Source organism: Bos taurus, chromosome 8 (genome assembly GCF_002263795.3).
Source record: "Bos taurus isolate L1 Dominette 01449 registration number 42190680 breed Hereford chromosome 8, ARS-UCD2.0, whole genome shotgun sequence".
In the NCBI taxonomy this organism is placed as follows: Eukaryota; Metazoa; Chordata; class Mammalia; order Artiodactyla; family Bovidae; genus Bos; species Bos taurus.
The window spans coordinates 95192642-95212979 of NC_037335.1; the positions used below are offsets into that span (position 1 = coordinate 95192642).

Sequence of the window (20338 nt, forward strand, 5' to 3'; positions counted from 1 at the left end):
CATTTCCTCTATTTTATACATGAAAACATTGAGTCTGGTACCTTGTAGCAGATCACATGATCTACTTCGTGTTTCAAATGGAAGTTTCAAATCTAAGTTTGCCTGGATCGTGCCATGACTACACACTGCTTCCTACACTTGACCCTAGAACAACAGCTTTAGATCGTGTGGGTCCATCAGAGATGAACTTCTCACCCTGGCAAGAGGGATTTAATCGAAAGGGAGGAGGAGTGAGGCGAATGATGGGGAGTGGGAGGCATGTGCATTAATCCAGGGAAGGGGCAGGGCTTTTTCAAGGGAGTGGGGTGCTACCCCTTTTTATCTTGTTTTGGTCATTAATATATGGTATTGGCCACCAGTGGGTGTATTGTTTAATATGTGAATTTATTAAACAATACATTTTAAATTAATATGTGAATGTATTAAACAATACATTTTTTTATGATGAAAAAATTATGGTGGTCCACTTATATGGGAATTTTTAAAAATAAATACTATATACTCTAGTACAACACAGTCCACTGGTGATTGACTCCATGGCTGCAAGAACCATAGATAACAGAGACTATAAAGTTAGTCTTGGAGAAGGAAATGGCAACGCACTCCAGTATTCTTGCCTGGAAAATCCCATGGATGGAGGAGCCTAGTAGGTTGCAGTCCATGGGGTTGCAAAGAGTCAGACACGGCTGAGCGACTTCACTTTTTTTTTTATAAGGTTAGTCTAAGTGGTTGGCAGAAAGTTCAGAGAACACTTATTAGCCATAAAGGACTCAGAATGTCTTAAGAACCCTGGCAGGAATCCTTTAGACTAAGAGCTGTAGGAGAGGGAATTGACAACTGTCCGAAAGAGTTGGCACTCCGACCACTGTGTTGTTCAAGGTCAAATGTATACATGCTTTTATACAACTTAAAGAAAAGTAATTGTTATAGAGAATATTCAAGCTTTCTGATATAAATTGCTGAAAGCAGCTTTCTGCTGAAACTGTTTCCTGTTTTAAACTAAGACAAGTGGTAATTTTTATGCAGTCTATTTAAGATTTACAACATATTTTTAATTCTGTCCCTTAAAAAGTTGGAGTATTTAGAACCAAACTGAGTGAAATATATGGTATAGATCGGACTTTGTGCTTCCTCCATCCCTCACTCAAAATGCAAAAGGGATCATTTGGATTACTGTTGCCCCTATTTAATGTATGATGGTCCACATGTAGAGATGTACTCATCTGTTCCCCTTTTCCTACCGTCGCTATCTAGCTTGCCCTATTAAGTGGGTTATTATGTTAAGATTTTAAACTTTAAGAGAATCTCTAGGTCCTTAAATGAAGAAAAGGAAGAAGGTGTGAAAGTATAGAATCTGTGCTCTGGGACCTATGGCTAGGCAGGCCTGGGGACCAGTACTTTTTCACTATAACCTTTCACACAAAAGTACACACACCAGGGACCGCTTGGGCTAATAGGCATCCTTTTATAAGGATTTCTGGATGGTGATCATCTTTCATGTTGCTTCTGAGAATTGAGTCCTGCCAGTGAGACTTAAAGAACTGAGTCTTTAAGCCTGTGTCCTGCCTGAGCAGATGTTGGGCACAGGCTAAATGTTAATCATTGATGACTCTCTATGGGCAATTTAGCTGAATGTCAGGAAGGCAGTCTAGGAAGAAGGTGAGTGGGCTCTAAAAATCTCATCTAAGTCATCAGCAAAAAGCTCAGAGAATGCTTATTAACCACAAAGGACTCAGAATTTCTTGAGAACCCTGGTGTGAATCCTTTAGACTAAGAGATATAGAAGGAGAGGGAAATTTCAATGGCCTGCTATGATCTTTAGCACATTTTTCTTCCAAAAGAGATCATCTTGACCTTTGTGTATCACATGCAGCTCATCTTCTTGCCTTGGGAGTAGGAAAAAGTTTATAAAATACCTACTTTTTTCAGTTAGGTTAACTATAAAAGAGTTGCATAGATCTGTAGGAATATTGCCAAGAAGGCTGAATTTCTATGAGCACATCCAACCCCGGAACCAAGGAACGGAGAAAAGAAATCACTGCTGCCTCCTTTCATGTCTACAAATAGCCTTTTGCTTTAAAAGTAGATCAAATGGGTGGAGATGGTTGGAGGAGGGAGAAAAGAAGCAGCAGAGGAAGAAGAATAATTCTCAAGTAAAGTGAAGCTCTCAAAATTAATGAGAGCAGCAAAAAAAACTTTTGTTGTTTAGTTAGGACACATTGGGCCTGCTCTTAGACTCAGCTGGCCTGATGATAACAGAAGAGAGAGATTGGAGATATGTGGATCCTCTCGGTCCTGCCTCTTCTTTCAAGGAAAGTTATATTCAAACTGAAAAGGGGAATACAACGTAGTTAAGCATTGTTGGTCTTCATTTAAGGGGTGAGATTTAAGACAACACCCAGTTGTTTTAAATGGGTTATCCAGTATCCTTGATTCTAGGCATTATAATGATGCTTTTTTACATCAACATTAATTATGTGTGTGTGTGTGTGTGTGTGTGTGTGTACATACATAGATAGTATATGTGTAGTTAATATGGTAGGGTATTTTACCCTACTGACTTATTAGAAAAGCCCCTGATACTGGGAAAGATTGATGGTAGGAGGAGAAGGGGATGACAGAGGACGAGATGGTTGGATGGCATCACTGACTCAATGGACATGAGTTTGAACAAGCTTCAGAAAATAGTGCAGGACAGGGAAGCCTGGTGTGCTGCAATCCATGGGGTCACCAAAGAGTCGGACACGACTGAGCGAATGAACAACAGCACAATATATTACTATCTTGTGCTCACAGCTCTTATCTCAAAAGCTAATATATACAATATTTTAAGGAAATCATACTATTAAGTTGTCCTGGTACCACTCATCTGCTGCTTGCCCACTTTATGCTGTCTTTGGCCAGTGCTTCCTATCAGTTAAAAGACAGCAGGCACCAAAGAGTTAATTACCTAACTGCAGTGGTTCACATTTCCTAGTCTTCTATAAAACTTCTTTTGAAACATTTTGTGAATAGCCTCATGACATCAAAATAAACTGTGCTTTTGATCTTATGTAACAGTAAGTCGGCTAAAAAATGATACAGAACTTTCTAAGCCTGATCTATTCTCAAGGAACCCAGAGTAGTTCCGAATTCTCACCAGTTCCGTACTCACCTAAAAAATGAACTACAATAACAAACAAACCCAAAACAAAACAAATAAAAACAACCAAACAAGCCCCATTAATAATTTATTTTAGGGCAGAGTTTTCAAACTGCTACCTGTGGGCTAAATATGTACTTCAGTACATAAGTTTTATTGGAACACAGCTATGTTCATTAATTTACAAACTGTTTTGGCTGTTTTACATTATGATGGCAGAACTGAGCAATTGTGGCAGAGACTATATGGTCTACAAAGCCAAAAATATTCACTATCTGGTCTTTTACCAAAAAACTTTGTTGCCCCTCCTCTAGAGTAACGTTAAGAATCAACACCAACTTCACTTACAGTCTAGAGAACCCACCTTCTCAGCCTTTTTGAAACACAAACCACATATGCTCATTTCCAATTTCAGTTCAGTTCAGTCGCTCAGTCGTGTCCAACTCTTTGCAACCCCATAGACTGCAGTACACCAGGCTTCCCTGTCCATCACCAATTCCCAGAGCTTACTCAAACTCATGTCCATCGAGTCGGTGATGCCATCCAACCATCTCACCCTCTGTCGTCCCCTTCTCCTCCTACCTTCAGTTTTTCCCAGCGTCAAGGTCTTCTCCAATAAGTTGGCTCTTCACATCTGGTGGCCAAATTATTGGAGTTTCAGCTTCAGCATCAGTCCCTCCAATGAATATTCAGGGTTGATTTCCTTTAGGATGGGCTGGTTTGATCTCTTTGCAGTCCAAGGGACTTGCAAGAGTCTTCTCCAACACCACAGTTCAAAACCATCAAGTCTTCGGTGCTCAGCTTGCTTTATAGTCCAACTCTCACATCCATAATGACTACTGGAGAAACCATAGCTTTGACTAGATAGACCTTTGTTGGCAAAGTAATGTCTCTGCTTTTTAATATGCTATTTAGGTTGGTCATAGCTTTTCTCCCAAAGAGCAAGCGTCTCAATTTCATGGCTACAGTCACCATCTGTAGTGATTTTGGAGCCCAAAAAAATAAAGTCTGTCACTGTTGCCATTGTTTCCCCATCTATTTGCCATGAAAGATGCCATGATCTTAGTTTTTTGAATGTTGAGTTTTAAGCCAGCTTTTCACTCTCCTCTTTCACCTTCATCCAGAGGCTCTTTAGTTCCTCTTCACTTTCTGCCATAACATTGGTGTCATCTACATGCCTGAGGTTATTGACATTTCTCCCAGCAGTCTTGATTCCAGCTTCTGCTTCATCCAACCCAGCATTTCTCATGATGTACTCTGCATATAAATTAAATAAGCAGGGTGACAATATACAGCCTTGATGTACTCTTTCCCCAATTTGTAACTGGTCCATTGTTCCATGTCTGGTTCTAACTGTTGCTTCTTGACCTGCATACAGATTTCTCAGGAAGTAGGTAAGATGGTCTAGTATTCCCATGTCTTTAAGAATTTTCCACAGTTTGTTGTCATGCACACAGTCAAAGGCTTTAGCCTAGTCAATGAACCAGAAGTAGATGTTTTTCTGGAATTCTCTTCCTTTTTCTATGATTGTTTCTGCCAACGGTTGTTGGCAATTTGATCTCTGATTCCTCTGCCTTTTCTAAATCCAGCTTGAACATTTGGAAGTTTTCGGTTCACATACTGTTGAAGCCTAGCTGGGAGAATTTTCAGCATTACTTTGCTAACAAGTGAAATGAATGCAGTTGTACAGTACTTTGAACATTTGGGATTGGAATGAAAACTGACCTTTTCCAGTCCTGTGGCTGCTGTGGAGATTTCCAAATTTGGTGCCAAATTGAGTGCAACACTTAACAGCATCGTCTTTGAGGATTTGAAATAGCTCAGCTGGAATTCCATCGACTCCACTACCTTTGTTTGGAGTGATGCTTCCTAAGGCCCACTTGACTTTGCACTCCAAAATGTCTGGTTCTAGATCAATGATCACACCATTGTGGTTGTGTGGGCCATTAAGATCTTTTTTTTTTATAGTTCTGTGTATTCTTGCCACCTCTTCTTAATATCTTCTGCTTCTGCTAGGTCCATACCATTTCTGTCCTTTATTGTGCCCATCTTTGCATGAGAAGTTCCCTTGATATCTCTAATTTTCTTGAAGCGATCTCTAGTCTTTCCCATCCTATAGTTTTCCTCTATTTCTTTATATTGATCACTGAGGAAGGCTTTCTTATCTCTCCTTGCTATTCTTTGGAACTCTGCATTCAGATGGGTATATCTTTCCTTTTCTCCTGTGCCCTTTGCTTCTCTTCTTTTCTCAGCTATTTGTAAGGCCTCCTCAGATAACCACTTTGCCTTCTTGCATTTTTTCTTTGGGGATCGTTTTGATCGCCACCTCCTGAACAGTATTGCGAACCTCCGTCCATAGTTCTTCAGATCTATATGTATCAGATCTAATCCTTTGAATTTATTTGTCACTTCCACTGCGTAATCATAACAGATTTGATTTAGGTCATACCTAAATGGCCTGGTGGTTTTCCCTACTTTCTTCAATTTAAGTCTGAATTTTGTAATAAGGAGTTCATGATCTGAGCCACAGTCAGCTCCTGGTCTTGTTTTTGCTGACTGTATAGAGCTTCATCTTCATTTGCAAAGAATAGAATACATCTGACTTCAGTATTGACCAACTGGTGATGTCCATGTTGTCTCATGTGTTGTTGGAACAGTGTGTTTGCTCTGACCAGTGCGTTCTCTTGGCAAAACTCTGTTAGCCTTTGCTCTGCTTCATTTTGTGCTCCAAGGCCAAACTTGCCTGTTACTTCAGGTATATCTTGACTTCCTACTTTTGCATTCCAGTCCACTGTGATGAAAAGGACATCTTTTTTTGGTGTTAGTTCTAGAGAACCTATGTAGGTCTTCATAGAACCATTCAACTTTATCTTCTTTGGCATTAGTGATTGGGGCATAGACTTGGATGGCTTGCCTTGGAAGCGAACCAAGTTCGTTCTGTCATTTTTGAGATTGCACCCAGGTACTGCATTTTGGACTCTATTGTTGACTATGAGGGCTACCTCATACAAGCTATGCCAATCTGTATGAAGACATTTCCTGTATTAAGATCATACTGTGTTTCTCAAAGAACGCTGTTATTTCCTGCTGTTCCAATACCGAATAAAGTTTATGAACCACAAATAGTGACCTACTCAGTACAGTAGTCTCTCTTTGGCCCTGAAAAGTTCTGCATTTTTAACCAATGAAATTAATCATATAATGGCAAATTAAATTTTTGATGACTCCAACCTCATCTTCATACCCAGTTCGTAATAACTAACGAGCGTACAATTGGAACACTCATAAATTAAAGACTCTCTCTTCTGATCTCAGTGTTTAAAACGTTACAGACAACACAGTGTAAAGTATGCCTTTGTGTTCTGCGTTTTTCCTGCAACTTCATATTTTGGGCTCACCAACAATTTCTTGAGTCAGCAGTAAGCCAAAAATTGCTCAGGACTGTAAGTTTTCAGTGCAAAGTCCATATACTTTCCCTTCTTAAGACTCAGACATATTTCATGTTATGTTACTTATTCACATTTTCCAGAAAATGTCAGTTCTATTCTAGAATGTAATGTAGAAAAGAAGAAAAAAAAAAAAAATCAGAGTGACTATTAGTCAAAGAAAACATGGGGAGACAGAAGCAGGTATGATTGGATAAAATATGTCAGCTGGGTTCTGAGTACTACAGGAGAAAAAAAACCAGCCCAGTCTAGCCCCAACAAGAGCAAGATTGAGAAAGGGGTGGGGGTGGGAAGAAGGGGAGAGATTCTTAGGTATTTATTAGCTTCTGTAACTGAGAAGTACAGAATCTGGCTGGTTCCTAACCATGTAAAGATTGTCACCAAGGGCAGGTACCTGGTTTCTCTCTCTGCTCCGACTTCCATTATGTTTGCGAGACAGGCATGGTCGTTTGTATCCTCACACCTTACATCCAGGTACATGAGAGAGCTCCTCTGTCAGAACACCTACGGAAGAGAAAGAAAACTTTTTTTCCCAGAAGCCCAAGGGAACATCTTTTACTTTCATTGGCTCTGATTCGTTTATGTACCAATTCCTGAAGCAGTCACTGTGGGTGAAACATGTTGATTGACTTACATCGATCAAAGCTTACCCCCAGAGCTGGAGGTAGTGTCAACCTCACTCAGACTCCAAGAGAATGAGAAAGCATTGTTTTCTCAAACGGGATTTGATGTTCTGCCCCAGGAGGGAGAGGTATAAAATCAGCAACACATGTCTACTGCTAGAACTGTGAGAAGTGACAGCACAGAAGAAAGTGCCAAGGAGGAGGAAATAGATGTTCCCAATATAACAGCACAGCAATCTGGTGCCTTTATATGTGCGTGTAGCTTTTAAAGCATCACTGAAATGCCTAGCGATGAACCCAAAGTATCTTGGAAAGGTTAAATTATGGTTGATTTACTAAGACAGGGAAGAAGGTAATGAATGTTGGAAAGGTTTATGTGTGTTTTAATAAAAGTCAATGTTTTTAAAGGACCGAAACTAGGCCATCTGAGTTCTCTTTACCATATCAGGTTTTTTTTTTTTTTTTAATGTCTTATATTTCCTTGTGCTTAATCTAAATCTGTACCTCACCAAAGCCATGGGTTTAACTGTGAAATATTTTTGCAAGCTATGCTTTAACTATCCTTGGTTTAAATTGTAAAGATAACATTTACTGATAAAGAATTGTTTTCGCTTTTGTCCAGAATGCATACACAGCCACAGCTATCAACAGCACCAATTTCTGCACCTCAGCGAAGGATGCCTTTGTCATTCTCGTGGAGAATGCTTTGCGAGTAGCTGCCATCAACACAGTGGGGGATTTCATGTTATTCCTAGGCAAGGTAATAAAACCAAGTATATTATCTGAGACATACAGTAAATTTTCATATATGCAATAGTTGCTTTTCAATTTAAAACATATATGAAGCCCACCAAAAACGTAAAAGTCACAAAATATAAAGCAAGCACTTACAGAGCCCTCAATATGTATCAGGCATTTTTCTAAGTACTTTACATGTATTGTGCTCATTTAATCCTCATAACAAATTTGTAATGGAAGTTCTGTTATTATCTATTAACTTCATGATACAGATGAGGAATCAGAGGCAAACACAGTTAAGTAATTTTCCCGTGATTCTCCTGACATATTTTGAAATAAGAAACAGTCCATGTGGTGGCTAGGACCACTGCACCTGAAGCCTGGCTGCCTGAATGAAAATCCTGGTCTCACTAGCTGTATGACTTAAGGCAGGGTACATAACCACTCTGTGCCTCTCTTTGTCCATCTGTGAAATTGGTGTCACAATAGTGCCAAACCCCTAGAGTTGTGAGGATTAGGCTAATTAATATGTGTAGAGTACCTAAGATAGTGCCTGAGACATTGTAGGTTCTTGATGAATATTAATGGTCATTGTTAACTATATATAAATCCCTTAAAATAGAACTGTTAGGGAATGAGAGTTAACTGTCCTCAAGCATCTTTTTATTCTATGCTATTAAAATCTGAAAAATATTAGATAACATTATAATTGGGGTTCATTGTATCTATATTTCAAACCATAAAATACTCAGAAAATTTAAGATACTACTACTATAACCTAATAACTTATTTTTGTATTTACCTCCCATATTTTTCATAGGCTTATATGTCTATAGTATAACAGTCCTACTATACATACCTATTTGTTCCACTCTTTTCACTTCATATTCTATTATGTATTTTTTCATTTTGCTTTGATAACCTTAATAATTACTCATTATCATGATGGCCACTATTCCATCAAATGCTGTTCTCTTACTATTGAGCACTTTTTACTCCAGCCACTGTGCTTTTGAAAGGAAAAGCACATTTTTCCCTTGCAAAGGAAAAGGGAAAACGTATTTGATGTTGAAAGGCATTGATTAGCACTATGTAGGTTTTTTAATTTATTTTTCAATTGGAATATAATTGCTTTACAATGTTGTATTGGTTTCTGCTATAAAATAGTGTGAATCAGCTCTAAGTATACATATATCCCCTCCCTCTGGAGCCTCCCTCCCACCCCTAACCCTCATCCCATAGCACTGTGTAGTTTTTAAGTTCTCAGGCAACAGTCATCTAAGAAGAATTATACAACTGTACAGATAGTTATTTTGTTTTGTAATTAAACATATATTATGACTCCTGGATTTTTGTCATGTTTTTACAATAAGAAACTTTTTATAGTAAGAATGAAATGAGTTAATTCATATTAAGGACTAAATACAGGTCTGACCCTGTTACTAACCATTACTGTTATTTATGTACTATATGAATAACTCAGGGAGACCCCAGACTTTTGGTTTATTTTTTACATATTTATATTTGAGCCCTAGTACCTAAAAAGCAACTTAAAAACATATATAAATATAAATATACAGAGCAATTAAAAAGTTTTTGAAACTTACTGGGTACCAGGCACTGAGGGCAGTGCTTTATGTTTACATTTGGTCCCCCCTCCCTCCACCCTCTAAGGAGAGCTACTACTATTATCTTCATTTTACAGCAAAGGAAACCAAAGTTTAGAGAGCTAAGTAGGTTGTCCAAATTTAGAAAACTCAAATGTGGCAGAGCTGGAGTTCAGATTCAGATCTGTCTGACTTCAAAGTTTTTAATCACTGTGAGCTATAATTGCCTTAACTGACAAAAATTTTGTCCCTGGGCCTTTTTCCCTGAAGCCTTTTGATTCAGTGATTCTGATGATGGTAAACTACTAGAGATAATTCTAAATACAGCATTATTTATAATAGTGACCAAATATAAGCAGTCTACTGCCTAATAATAAAAGTTGGAAGTAATAATCTGCAGACTATTTGCCTATTAAACCTTTTTTTTTTTTTTTTTTTTAATTTTTTTGGCCATGCCATGCAATCTTTAAGAGCTAGTTCCCTGGCCAGAGATTGAACTTGTGCCCTCCACAGTGAAAGCACTGTGGTTTTAACCACTGAACCATCAGGGAATTCCCTAATTATGTTTTTTTATTAAGAGTTTATAATATGATTGTGTATAATATGGTAAATGGAAAAGCTGAGTAAAACTACTAGACTATCACAGAACTGTTTAAAAATGTGCATAAGAAAAAAATTAAAATTAGTATCTCAAAATGTTAACAATGATTGCTTTCAGGCATTGAAAACATTTGTGATTCTAAACCCTTCTCCCACTTTACCATGGCAAAGTTTCTATGCATTTTTTTATAATGGAAAAATATATACATGATAAAATGTAGTGTTTTAAAATTGGCTTTGAGCTTTTCAGCAGCCTTTTTTTTCTTAGGTTTTTTTCTTATGTTTCTCATAACCTTTTAGTCATTAAACAAGTATAGAGTACCTACTAGTAATGTACCAGGGCCTTTTCTGGATGCTGGTTATAATACTAGTCAATAAAGTGAATTTAAAATCTGGTAGAAAAGACAGTTTTGTATCCCTTTTTTCATTTCATATTATAAGCATTTCTCATTTTATTAAAAATGTCTTAAATGTGATTATACAATTGTATCATTTATTTAACAAAGCCTTTGTTTTTTACTATTGAACTTTCCTCAATTTTTTTTACTATTATAAAGTGTACTATAGTGAAACTTTTGTATACCAATTTTGCCCACAGTAATACTTATGTCCTAAGGCCAGAATTGTAGAAGTGGAATTAATGAGTTCAAGTACATAATAGGATTTTTGATATGTATTTCCAAGTTGCTTTCCAGCAAAGTATAATTTTGAGTAATATATCTAATGTTATTTACAAAAAGACCTAAGACCATGAAAGATAAACAGTTTTTAAACTGACAAATCAAAAAAGGAAAAAGATAAGAGAAAAAAAAAAAAAACTTCTGGGTTTCTAACTTACTAAAATGAATTTCTTGTTTTCCTTTTTCTTTTTTTGGTTGTTTTCCTTTTTCAAAACTGTACTTCTGATCACAAAATACAATAAATCTTTTTAAAGAGTTTCTTTTGTTACAGTTAATGAACTTAACTGAAATTAGTGAAATTAATAGCTACTAGTATGCAGAAATAGTTTTTGGTCAGATAGTTCAACTAGATAGATCATAATAAACATAAAAGTGTTAGGAACAGATTATTAGTGCATTCAACAACTTGGATGAATCTTGAGGGAATTATGCTGAGTGAAAAATGCCAATCCCAGAAGATTAAGTATTGTATGATTCTATTTATACAACTTTCTTGAAATGACATTATAGAAATGGAGACCATATATGTGGTTGCCAAGTCAGTGATGGGGTTGGGGGGAAGTAGGGAAAGGTATAAAAAATTAAAATGAAGGAGGCTTGTGATGATGGGAATGTTGCTATCTTTACTGTACTGGTGTCAGTATCTAGATTTTGACTTTGTATTCACTACTGTCAATATAATTTTGCAAACTGTTATTACTGAAGGGAACTGGATAAATGGTACATGGGGTTTGTTCTGTGTTACTTTTCTACTATTTCACATTAATCCATAATTATTTCAGAATTTAAAATTTAATTTTCAAAACCTTGATTTTAGAAAGAAAACAAAAAATAGTGTCATGGATTTTGTTTCTGTGAAGCCCCAGTGAGTTTATGGAATGGTAAATTAGATTTAGAAGAGACCCTAGTTCCTCCAGTTTAGCGGCTTATGACCTATGATTGCTGGCCTATAGGGTCCTCAAAGGTTAAGAATAAAGATGTAGAAGCTATATTTCAACATTTTAAAGTGTAATAGATATTGCATATTTATATTACTTTATGTCTATTTGATAATACTTTTTGTGACACTCCTTATATGTCCTAGTTGACAGTTTAATCTGAGTTCATTCAATTAAAAAATGAAAATATAAATTGTTACTTAAAGGTGCTATTTTATTGGTAAACAAAATCTTTCAAAACATGGGTTTCATGGGAGAAAAGGCATCATAAATCCAAGACTGATGACCAAAAAAAGGGAAGAAACTAAGATTCCCAGCCACTATGTAAAATGCTTTCAGAATGCTTATTTTAACAATTACAGGGCGTATGTCACATTGTATCTCTTTTAAAGATGGATAAATAGGCTCAGAAAAGTTAAATGAACTTGCTTAGTCACAAAACTAAAAACTACTAACTCAGATTCAATCTTACATCTTTCTGACTCCAAAACTAGTATCCTTTCTTCCTGCTTCTCACAATCTACCCTGATTTGCCAATAATTTAACCTTTATTATAAGATTGTCTAAACTTTTAAAATTACATATCGTATTAAAAATTTTGAGCACACTTCCCCAGTATATTTATTTATTTATTTATGATATATGCATAGCTTTTAATAAAAAATAAATTTTTAGCATATGAGAAATATAAATAGAAGTCCCAAGTGATTCTCTTGAATACTCCCTTGGCTATGTGTACTCCACCACGAAGGACACCCGCCAGGTATACAGAGCCGTACTACTTGTAGGCTGTGAGGCTAAGACTCACTGGGGGTACTTTTAAAATGAATATTGCTGACTTCATCTTAAATCCAATCAATCAGACTCTCTGGGGGCAAGGCTCAAGAATCTGCATTTTATTCACAAACTCCCCGAGTGATTCCTAGCCCACCTGATAATTTGATAACCACTAATTGAACTGTGAACTTCCTGATGTTCAAGCTGGTTTTAGAAAAGGCAGAGGAACCAGAGATCAAATTGCCAACATCCACTAGATCATAGAAAAAGCAAGAGAGTTCCAGAAAAACATCTATTTCTGCTATATTGACTATGCCAAAGCCTTTGACTGTGTGGATCACAATAAACTGTGGAAAATTCTGAAAGAGATGGGAATACCAGACCACCTGATCTGCCTCTTGAGAAATTTGTATGCAGGTCAGGAAGCAACAGTTAGAACTGGACATGGAACAACAGACTGGTTCCAAATAGGAAAAGGAGTTCGTCAAGGCTGTATATTGTCATCCTGTTTATTTAACTTATATGCAGAGTACATCATGAGAAATGCTGGACTGGAAGAAACACAAGCTGGAATCAAGATTGCCAGGAGAAATACCAATAACCTCAGATATGCAGATGACACCACCCTTATGGCAGAAAGTGAAGAGGAACTCAAAAGCCTCTTGAAGAAAGTGAAAGAGGAGAGTGAAAAAGTTGGCTTAAAGCTCAACATTCAGAAAACGAAGATCATGGCATCCCGTCCCACCACTTCATGGGAACTAGATGGGGAAACAGTGGAAACAGTGTGAGACTTTATTTTTTGGGGCTCCAAAATCACTACAGATGGTGACTGCAGCCATGAAATTAAAAGACGCTTACTCCTTGGAAGGAAAGTTATGACCAACCTAGATAGCATATTCAAAAGCAGAGACATTACTTTGCCAACAAAGGTCCGTCTAGTCAAGGCTATGGTTTTTCCAGTGGTCATGTATGGATGTGAGAGTTGGACTGTGAAGAAGGCTGAGCGCCGAAGAATTGATGCTTTTGAACTTGGAGAAGACTCTTGAGAGTCCCTTGGACTGCAAGGAGATCCAACCAGTCCATTCTGAAGGAGATCAGCCCTGGGATTTCTTTGGAAGGAACGATGCTAAAGCTGAAAGTCCAGTACTTTGGCCACCTCATGCGAAGAGTCGACTCATTGGAAAAGACTCTGATGCTGGGAGGGATTGGGGGCAGGAGGAGAAGGGGACGACAGAGGATGAGATGGCTGGATGGCGTCACTGACTCGATGGACGTGAGTCTGAGTGAACTCCGGGAGTTGGTGATGGACAGGGAGGCCTGGCGTGCTGCGATTCATGGGGTCGCAAAGAGTTGGACACGACTGAGCGACTGATCTGATCTGATCTGAATTGTATCCTCTGCTTGAAGGGATGCATGATACCCTTTCGTTATACTAGGGAGTAATTCTTACATTTCTTTGACTTTTTAAGCTAAATATCACTGATTTTCATAGTTGTTTCTCATGTGACAGTATTCTACCTCAACAGCTTTTGTCTCAACATCTACTTTGCCTGAACCACATCTTCTGCCTATTATTGACTTTGACATTCAAACGTGGCTTTAACTTTTAGTGTCAAGAGAGAGCATAAAGCAGCTCAGTTCTCCTATAGGGTAGATATAAAAACATTGAAGAAAAGGGTAAGAAATAACTCACTCTAAAATTGAAACAAACAAACAAACAAAAAACTGAAACCAGAAGAGAGAAAAAAAAGGGGGAGGGGGTACTAATTAGCTGTTTGTGGACATTATCCCAGAAATAACTCATCATGAGAGAAGATTCTTAAATGTATTGCCACAAAAATGATGGGAGGGGAGCAGACCCAGCTTTGCTCCCTAACATCATCTGAGAGAGGGATCAATTTGTAGCTTAACCAGTATATCCTCTGATGCATTATAATTCCTGGTTAAGATAATGATGAATGAGAGATGCTTTTGTGTTGACAAACAGTAGGGGAAAGACAAAAGAATTCCCAGTCTCTTGTCTTCAACCCTGGGCAAGGAAAGGCTGCTGTGGTTCTTGAGGACTCTTTCTTTTTCTTTGTTATTTACAGCTTGATGCTAGGCCAGGTGAAGGGCTGGGCAAGAGTGAGGCTAGGATTCAGTGTACCTATTGCTGTGATGTATCAGTATCCAAGTATTTGCTGAATGTTTACCTGGAAAGAGCAATGGGGTTGGCATCACAAGACTATATTTTGAGTGGTATCTGCTCTTTATTTTACTCTGTGGCCTTGGGCGGGTCAGCTAGGCTCTCTACGAATGTTTCCCAATCTATAATACAAGGGTGATAATGTTCACTATAAGCTATTCATAGGGTTATTGAAAAACTGAAATAAAATAAATGGACCGCAGAAAATTTAAAGTGCTGCATGTGTGGTGATGAAGCATCAGAGTAGGTGGTTCTTGACAGTGAGCAAATGGCTATTTCTTTTATTTTTACAGCATGAATGCGTTTGGCAATCTCTTTCTTCACAAATAGTCCAAATCAACACTTCATAGCAAATCGTATTAAACATACCACATGTTCTATGGGAAGTAAAATACAAAGAGAAAGCTCTCAGAGATGTTGGTTGCAGCATAATCTGAAAACAACGTCTCCAAATGTAGGAGAAAGGTTAAATAAATTTTAAACCACCCACAGAATGAAAAGAGTGTAGCTGAATATGTACTTAAGAAGCATGTATTATATATAAATATTAATGAGCTTTTAATGATTTGTTTCTATAGCATTTCATATATGTAAAAATACTTAGAAAAAATACACAGCGATACTCTGCAATGTCAGTAATTTTCTTCTGCATGCTAAGAGTGTGTGTAGTTTTTTTTTCTAAGATAGGTATACATTTCTCTTAGAGAGTGCCACAGATGCTAAATAAGTGAAGTCTTAGGGAACAAGCATACCACTTGGAAAACTTGCTTATTTTTATTGTCAACATGGATGATGTTTTATGTTACATGATACACATGTATATGCCTATCTATGGATTACAATTTCTAAGTTGAGGGGGCGTGAATTCATACAGCCATCATTTCTAAATAGTAAAGAGGATTGTATGTCTGCAGATGATGAAGAAATAAAGGTTTTCTGCAGGAGGTTATTCAGTGTGGTCTTTTTTTCTCCATTTCAGGTGCTGATAGTCTGCAGCACGGGTCTGGCGGGGGTTATGCTGCTCAACTACCAACAGGATTACACAGTATGGGTGCTGCCTCTGATCATCGTCTGCCTCTTTGCTTTCCTAGTCGCCCATTGCTTCCTGTCCATTTATGAAATGGTAGTGGATGTTTTATTCTTGTGTTTTGCCGTTGATACAAAATACAATGATGGGAGCCCAGGCAGAGAATTTTATATGGATAAAGTACTGATGGTAAGTACCTCAAATACCCTCTATTGCTTTGAGGATTAAAAATACTAATATAAATATTGTAAAACATTCTCTATGTTTAATTCCCATTATATGCAACTGAGTAATTAAGAACTAATCTGTAGCACTCATGAATGAGGCTAGTCTTGGGGAAGTCAGGGAAGAAGACCCTTTTGGCAAGAATGAGACCATTTCAATCCGCCTAGCTAGAGCAGTATCCCACTAAGAGTCCTGAGTGCACAATGCTCCCTTCTGCTCTCCTCGTCTCTGCAGTTAGATGAACTTACGTAGGCATTTTTAGCCCTTGAAACTGCAATGTTGGACCGCTCACGTTCTAAGTGCCTTTTCTGAATCAGGATTCAAAGACAAAAAGTTTTATTTCCCGGGTTGTAGTGCCTACCTGTATTTCTCCATCCACCACTTTTCTAAATATTATTGCTGTCAACCTGTTAAAACTCTTTATCCTAGGTATGCCAAGCCAAATTGAAGATGTTTTGTAATGAATACAGATTATCAGACCCATGACTGGTAGATTGTATTGTTTTCCGTTAGTCAAGATCCAAACCTTTACAAAGATAACATAGTCTTTATAGTTACATAGCCTCTACAGCTTCCCTATATTAGAACCTCAGTTAAACGTTTTAAAAAAATTTGGAAACCATATTAAAATGATTTAAATACTAGGATCTATGTTAAATGCTACCAAATTAAAGATATTGTTAATGATACTTTGCTATTAATCTGTGAAATATTCCTATCTCAAGAATGAATAGTATTGAAGATTAAACATTAGACATTGAAATAACAAAACATCTTCCAGTAATATGGTTTACCCAGTTAAATCTAAAATAAATGTATTAATAAATAAGCTAGATTTTTTTTCAATTTCAAAAATTCTAAATGATTCAACTGACCTATTTGGTACTCATTATCTCTGTTACTAAGAACATCACCAGCTACATTTTGGGCATTTTTATAATCTCAATTATAATCCTAACTGATTATTCTCATCATTGAACTTGACTTAAGAGCACTGCATCTCTCTTGTGATTAAGGCATTTAGAAGGAGGGGTTTGTTTTGTTCTTTAAGCCACTGATGAAAAATGGAGTAAAAAATACAGTTTTTCTCATTTTAGTTTTGTCTATAAGAATGATGAGGATATTGAATGAGGAAGTACTCCATAAACTTTGACAGGATAGAAATGTTTCCTTTGGGGCATAATCCCATTTTAACTGCTTCTGACCAGCTGTTTCTGGTTGTTACTCCCTGTCTTCCTACTTTATAGAATAATTTCAAAGCCATATATAGACAATTTTTTTTAAGTAGCTTATTTCAGTTCAGTTCAGTTCAGTCGCTCAGTCGTGTCTGACTCTTTGTGACCTTTATGCCTTGGTAAAAATAGTATACTAAGTAGTGTGAATGCTTTCTTTTACCTCCTAGGGTTATTTTAAAGAGGGGGCTTAATGGAATAAAATGTTCTTGTTTCATTTATTTAGCCTTGATATGGAAAAAAGTAAAATAAGAAAACAAAATTCTAAGGGTGAGAAAATAGTCTTTTCTAAAAAACAAGAGTTATTTTCTCTTCCAGATAACTAAACATCTCTTTGACTCTAAGTAAGATTGTCACGAGGAATGGTGGGAAAAAAGATTTTATATCAACAGCTTGCAGTCCGTACCCTCAAACTGAGCCATTCTTGTGTATGGTACCAAACATTATTTATTGCTGGTTTTTTTTAGGCCATCCGTTTACCATTACTGAGTCAAACATGTCAATATTCTTTAGAAATCATCTACTGTCTAAAGTCTGAAAGGACCTAAGAATTTATGTAATCTGGTTCCTGTTTTTCAGGAGTTTGTGGAAAACAGTAGGAAAGCAATGAAGGAAGCTGGTAAGGGAGGCGTTGCTGATGCCAGAGAGCTAAAACCGATGGTAGGTGGTGACAAGGGGGCAGCTGCCCTCCAGGAGTTTCACTTTCTCTTCCTCTCTCTCTCTCTCTTCACTGACTGCGCTTGTTCAGGAGAAGCTGTTGTGATCTGTATCACGCAGGACATGCTGCTCTTTCTGTTTGTGTGTTTACCCATCACTTGGATGGCGGAATTCTTGTCTCAGCTGAGGCCGCCCTCTGTAAAAGTAAGCTGAAAGGAACAGTGTTCATGGCGGGGGTTGGGGATCTCTTTGTCCCTGAGGTGAACTTGGCAGTTTCCATTTTTTTTTGTTTTTAGCTATCAGAGTTTAGTTTTCATGGGACTGAACATTTGGTTGTGCACTTGAACTGACAGGTTAATACTTATCATTTTAGAAGTGGTGATAGCAATTCCTTTCAACTTGCTGAAATTCATATTTCTCCTCTTTTTAATATTGGTTTATGTTGCTGTCTTCTCCCCTTTGCTGACTTTTTCTTCTGTTGCCTGGACTGTACTTTCTTTGTTTCTTACGCGATTTTTCAGTAGCAAACAAGGCTATTTCCATCCACACCCACATTCCCTCTCAGTAAGACAATCTGGTCTTCTCCAGCCTCAGCTTAATTGTGAGAAAGATAAATTATCTCTGGTCAGTGATATATATAACCACTCTCTTTTCATTTGAAAAAAACAACTTTAAGTTAACCAGTGAAAGAGAATCCTGAGTAGCTTTTCCAACACATATTCTTACGGCTGCATAATGACAGATGTCTTTAGCTATACTGGTCTAATTACCGCTTGTATTACAAATGTATTCTTCTTAAATAGCATGTTTATTTCAAAATATTATATAATTGCATACATCCTTAAAACAGTTAATTTAAAATAACATGCCTTCCAATTGCATATAATGTCCCAAGAAAGGTAAGGTAAGGATTCTTTTGTCTTTCTTCTTTATACGTTAATAAATGGTTTGAATTATAAGTCTCTAATTTAAGAAATAGATAGTTTAAAACAAGTCCATTTACGTATGTAGGAGTAGAGGAGATGGGTTCATGGCAGAGGTACATGTTTATACAAAATAATTGCATAGTCAACCTGCATTAAAACCTCACAGAATGTTTAGACATAAACTCTTCTCTATAACCCCATCTGTTGCCTGTTTCGGTGTTGCTCTTAATAGCATTGATGATGGTAAAATCAAAACTTCAACACTTATAGTCCCAAGGCACAGGTTGCTCTAATCATAATTAAAAAGATCTAGAATGGCCATATAAACTCTTAGTTTTAAGTGTGCATCAGCCAGAACTAGATGAACAGGGAAGGGACGCTAATCACCAGTTTCTCCTATGAGAAACCTCACCTTCCTACCCTTTCTTTCTGCATCCCCTTTACTTCACATAGCCTGAGGGGGTTGAAATGAAAATGCTGCCAACTCCAAGGTGGTCTGGAAAAAAGAGGAAGCCTTCCTTCTTGCCACTGCTTGGTTGTCCTAATTGTTCAGAAAATAAGGTTTCAAACCTAAAACTTTTAAAAGACACATACCATCTTAAAATGTAAACTCTCCCCTCTTTTCTCTCTTATCAGCGGTTGAAGCTTACATTAAATCATTCTTCAGTGATAAGTGTTTAAAGAAAGGGAGAAATAATTAGAAGTTTAGCGCTAGCTACTCTGACCATGAGCTAGCAGGTATTTCTGTATTATTCTTGGGGGAAAGATAGCTGACTTGTGGCATACCAGAATGCAAATGTATCTTCTCTTACCTAGACCCCTCATTCATAGGCATTAGTACTAGGAGAACTGCCTACATTATGTGGCATTCTACTAGAAGCCAAAAATGTAGAAAGGGTTTTTTCCCCTTAATATTAGTTTCAGTTTCGAATTAATATCCCTTAATTCAGAAACTGCATTAAACTCTTCATTCTGCTTTTATTTTATGTTGTTCACTGGTTCGTTGCTTACAGATTAATGAAAAAGCCCTCTGCTATGTATCCAAATACATCTTTTATGTGCCTTGTTTTTCTGGTGCTTTGTACACTGTAGCATTTGATCTGTAAGAATGATATTTTAAGTGGTTCAAAAAGTCCCTGTGAGAGAAGTGTGAATTGTTGTTCACAGCATAGTTAAATCTTTTAACTTTTAAATCTTTCATCAGCACCTCTACTTCTTCTCTTCTTTTGTAGTATGCATGATAAGAGTTGACCCCAACTACCATCAGCATCTTGTGTATGTCCCTAAAGAATTATCTGAGAAATTCCCTCCTATAGTTTTGGGCTTGGTTGAATTTAGGATTGCTTGTTTGTATTTGCTTGGTTTAATTCACATGTTGTTCCCTTAGATGAAAGTTCTCTTAACAGACCATCATTTGTAGAAACACTGCTGTTCAAGTTCACTGTCTTTCTCTTTAATGCAATAGTTTAATATAAGAGGGTTTTTTAGTCTATAAAATAATATGCAGAAATCTAAGATTTAAATATTTACTTTTG

General features: G+C 37.1%; 1 protein-coding gene across 4 annotated transcripts in view; it reads left to right on the forward strand.

The window, feature by feature from the left end:
• SLC44A1 (solute carrier family 44 member 1) overlaps window positions 1-20338 on the forward strand; it is a 232341-nt gene that overhangs the window by 158054 nt on the left and 53949 nt on the right. For 3 of the 4 annotated variants that reach the window (XM_024996304.2, XM_024996303.2, XM_059889516.1), the window contains exons 13-15: window positions 7834-7971; window positions 15716-15952; window positions 17800-17880. In XM_024996304.2, coding sequence (XP_024852072.1) covers window positions 7834-7971; window positions 15716-15952; window positions 17800-17880 — 456 coding nt within the window. Of the gene's footprint in view, window positions 1-7833; window positions 7972-15715; window positions 15953-17799; window positions 20337-20338 lie in introns of those variants that run through there. The other variant, XM_024996305.2, reaches the window with a different exon arrangement.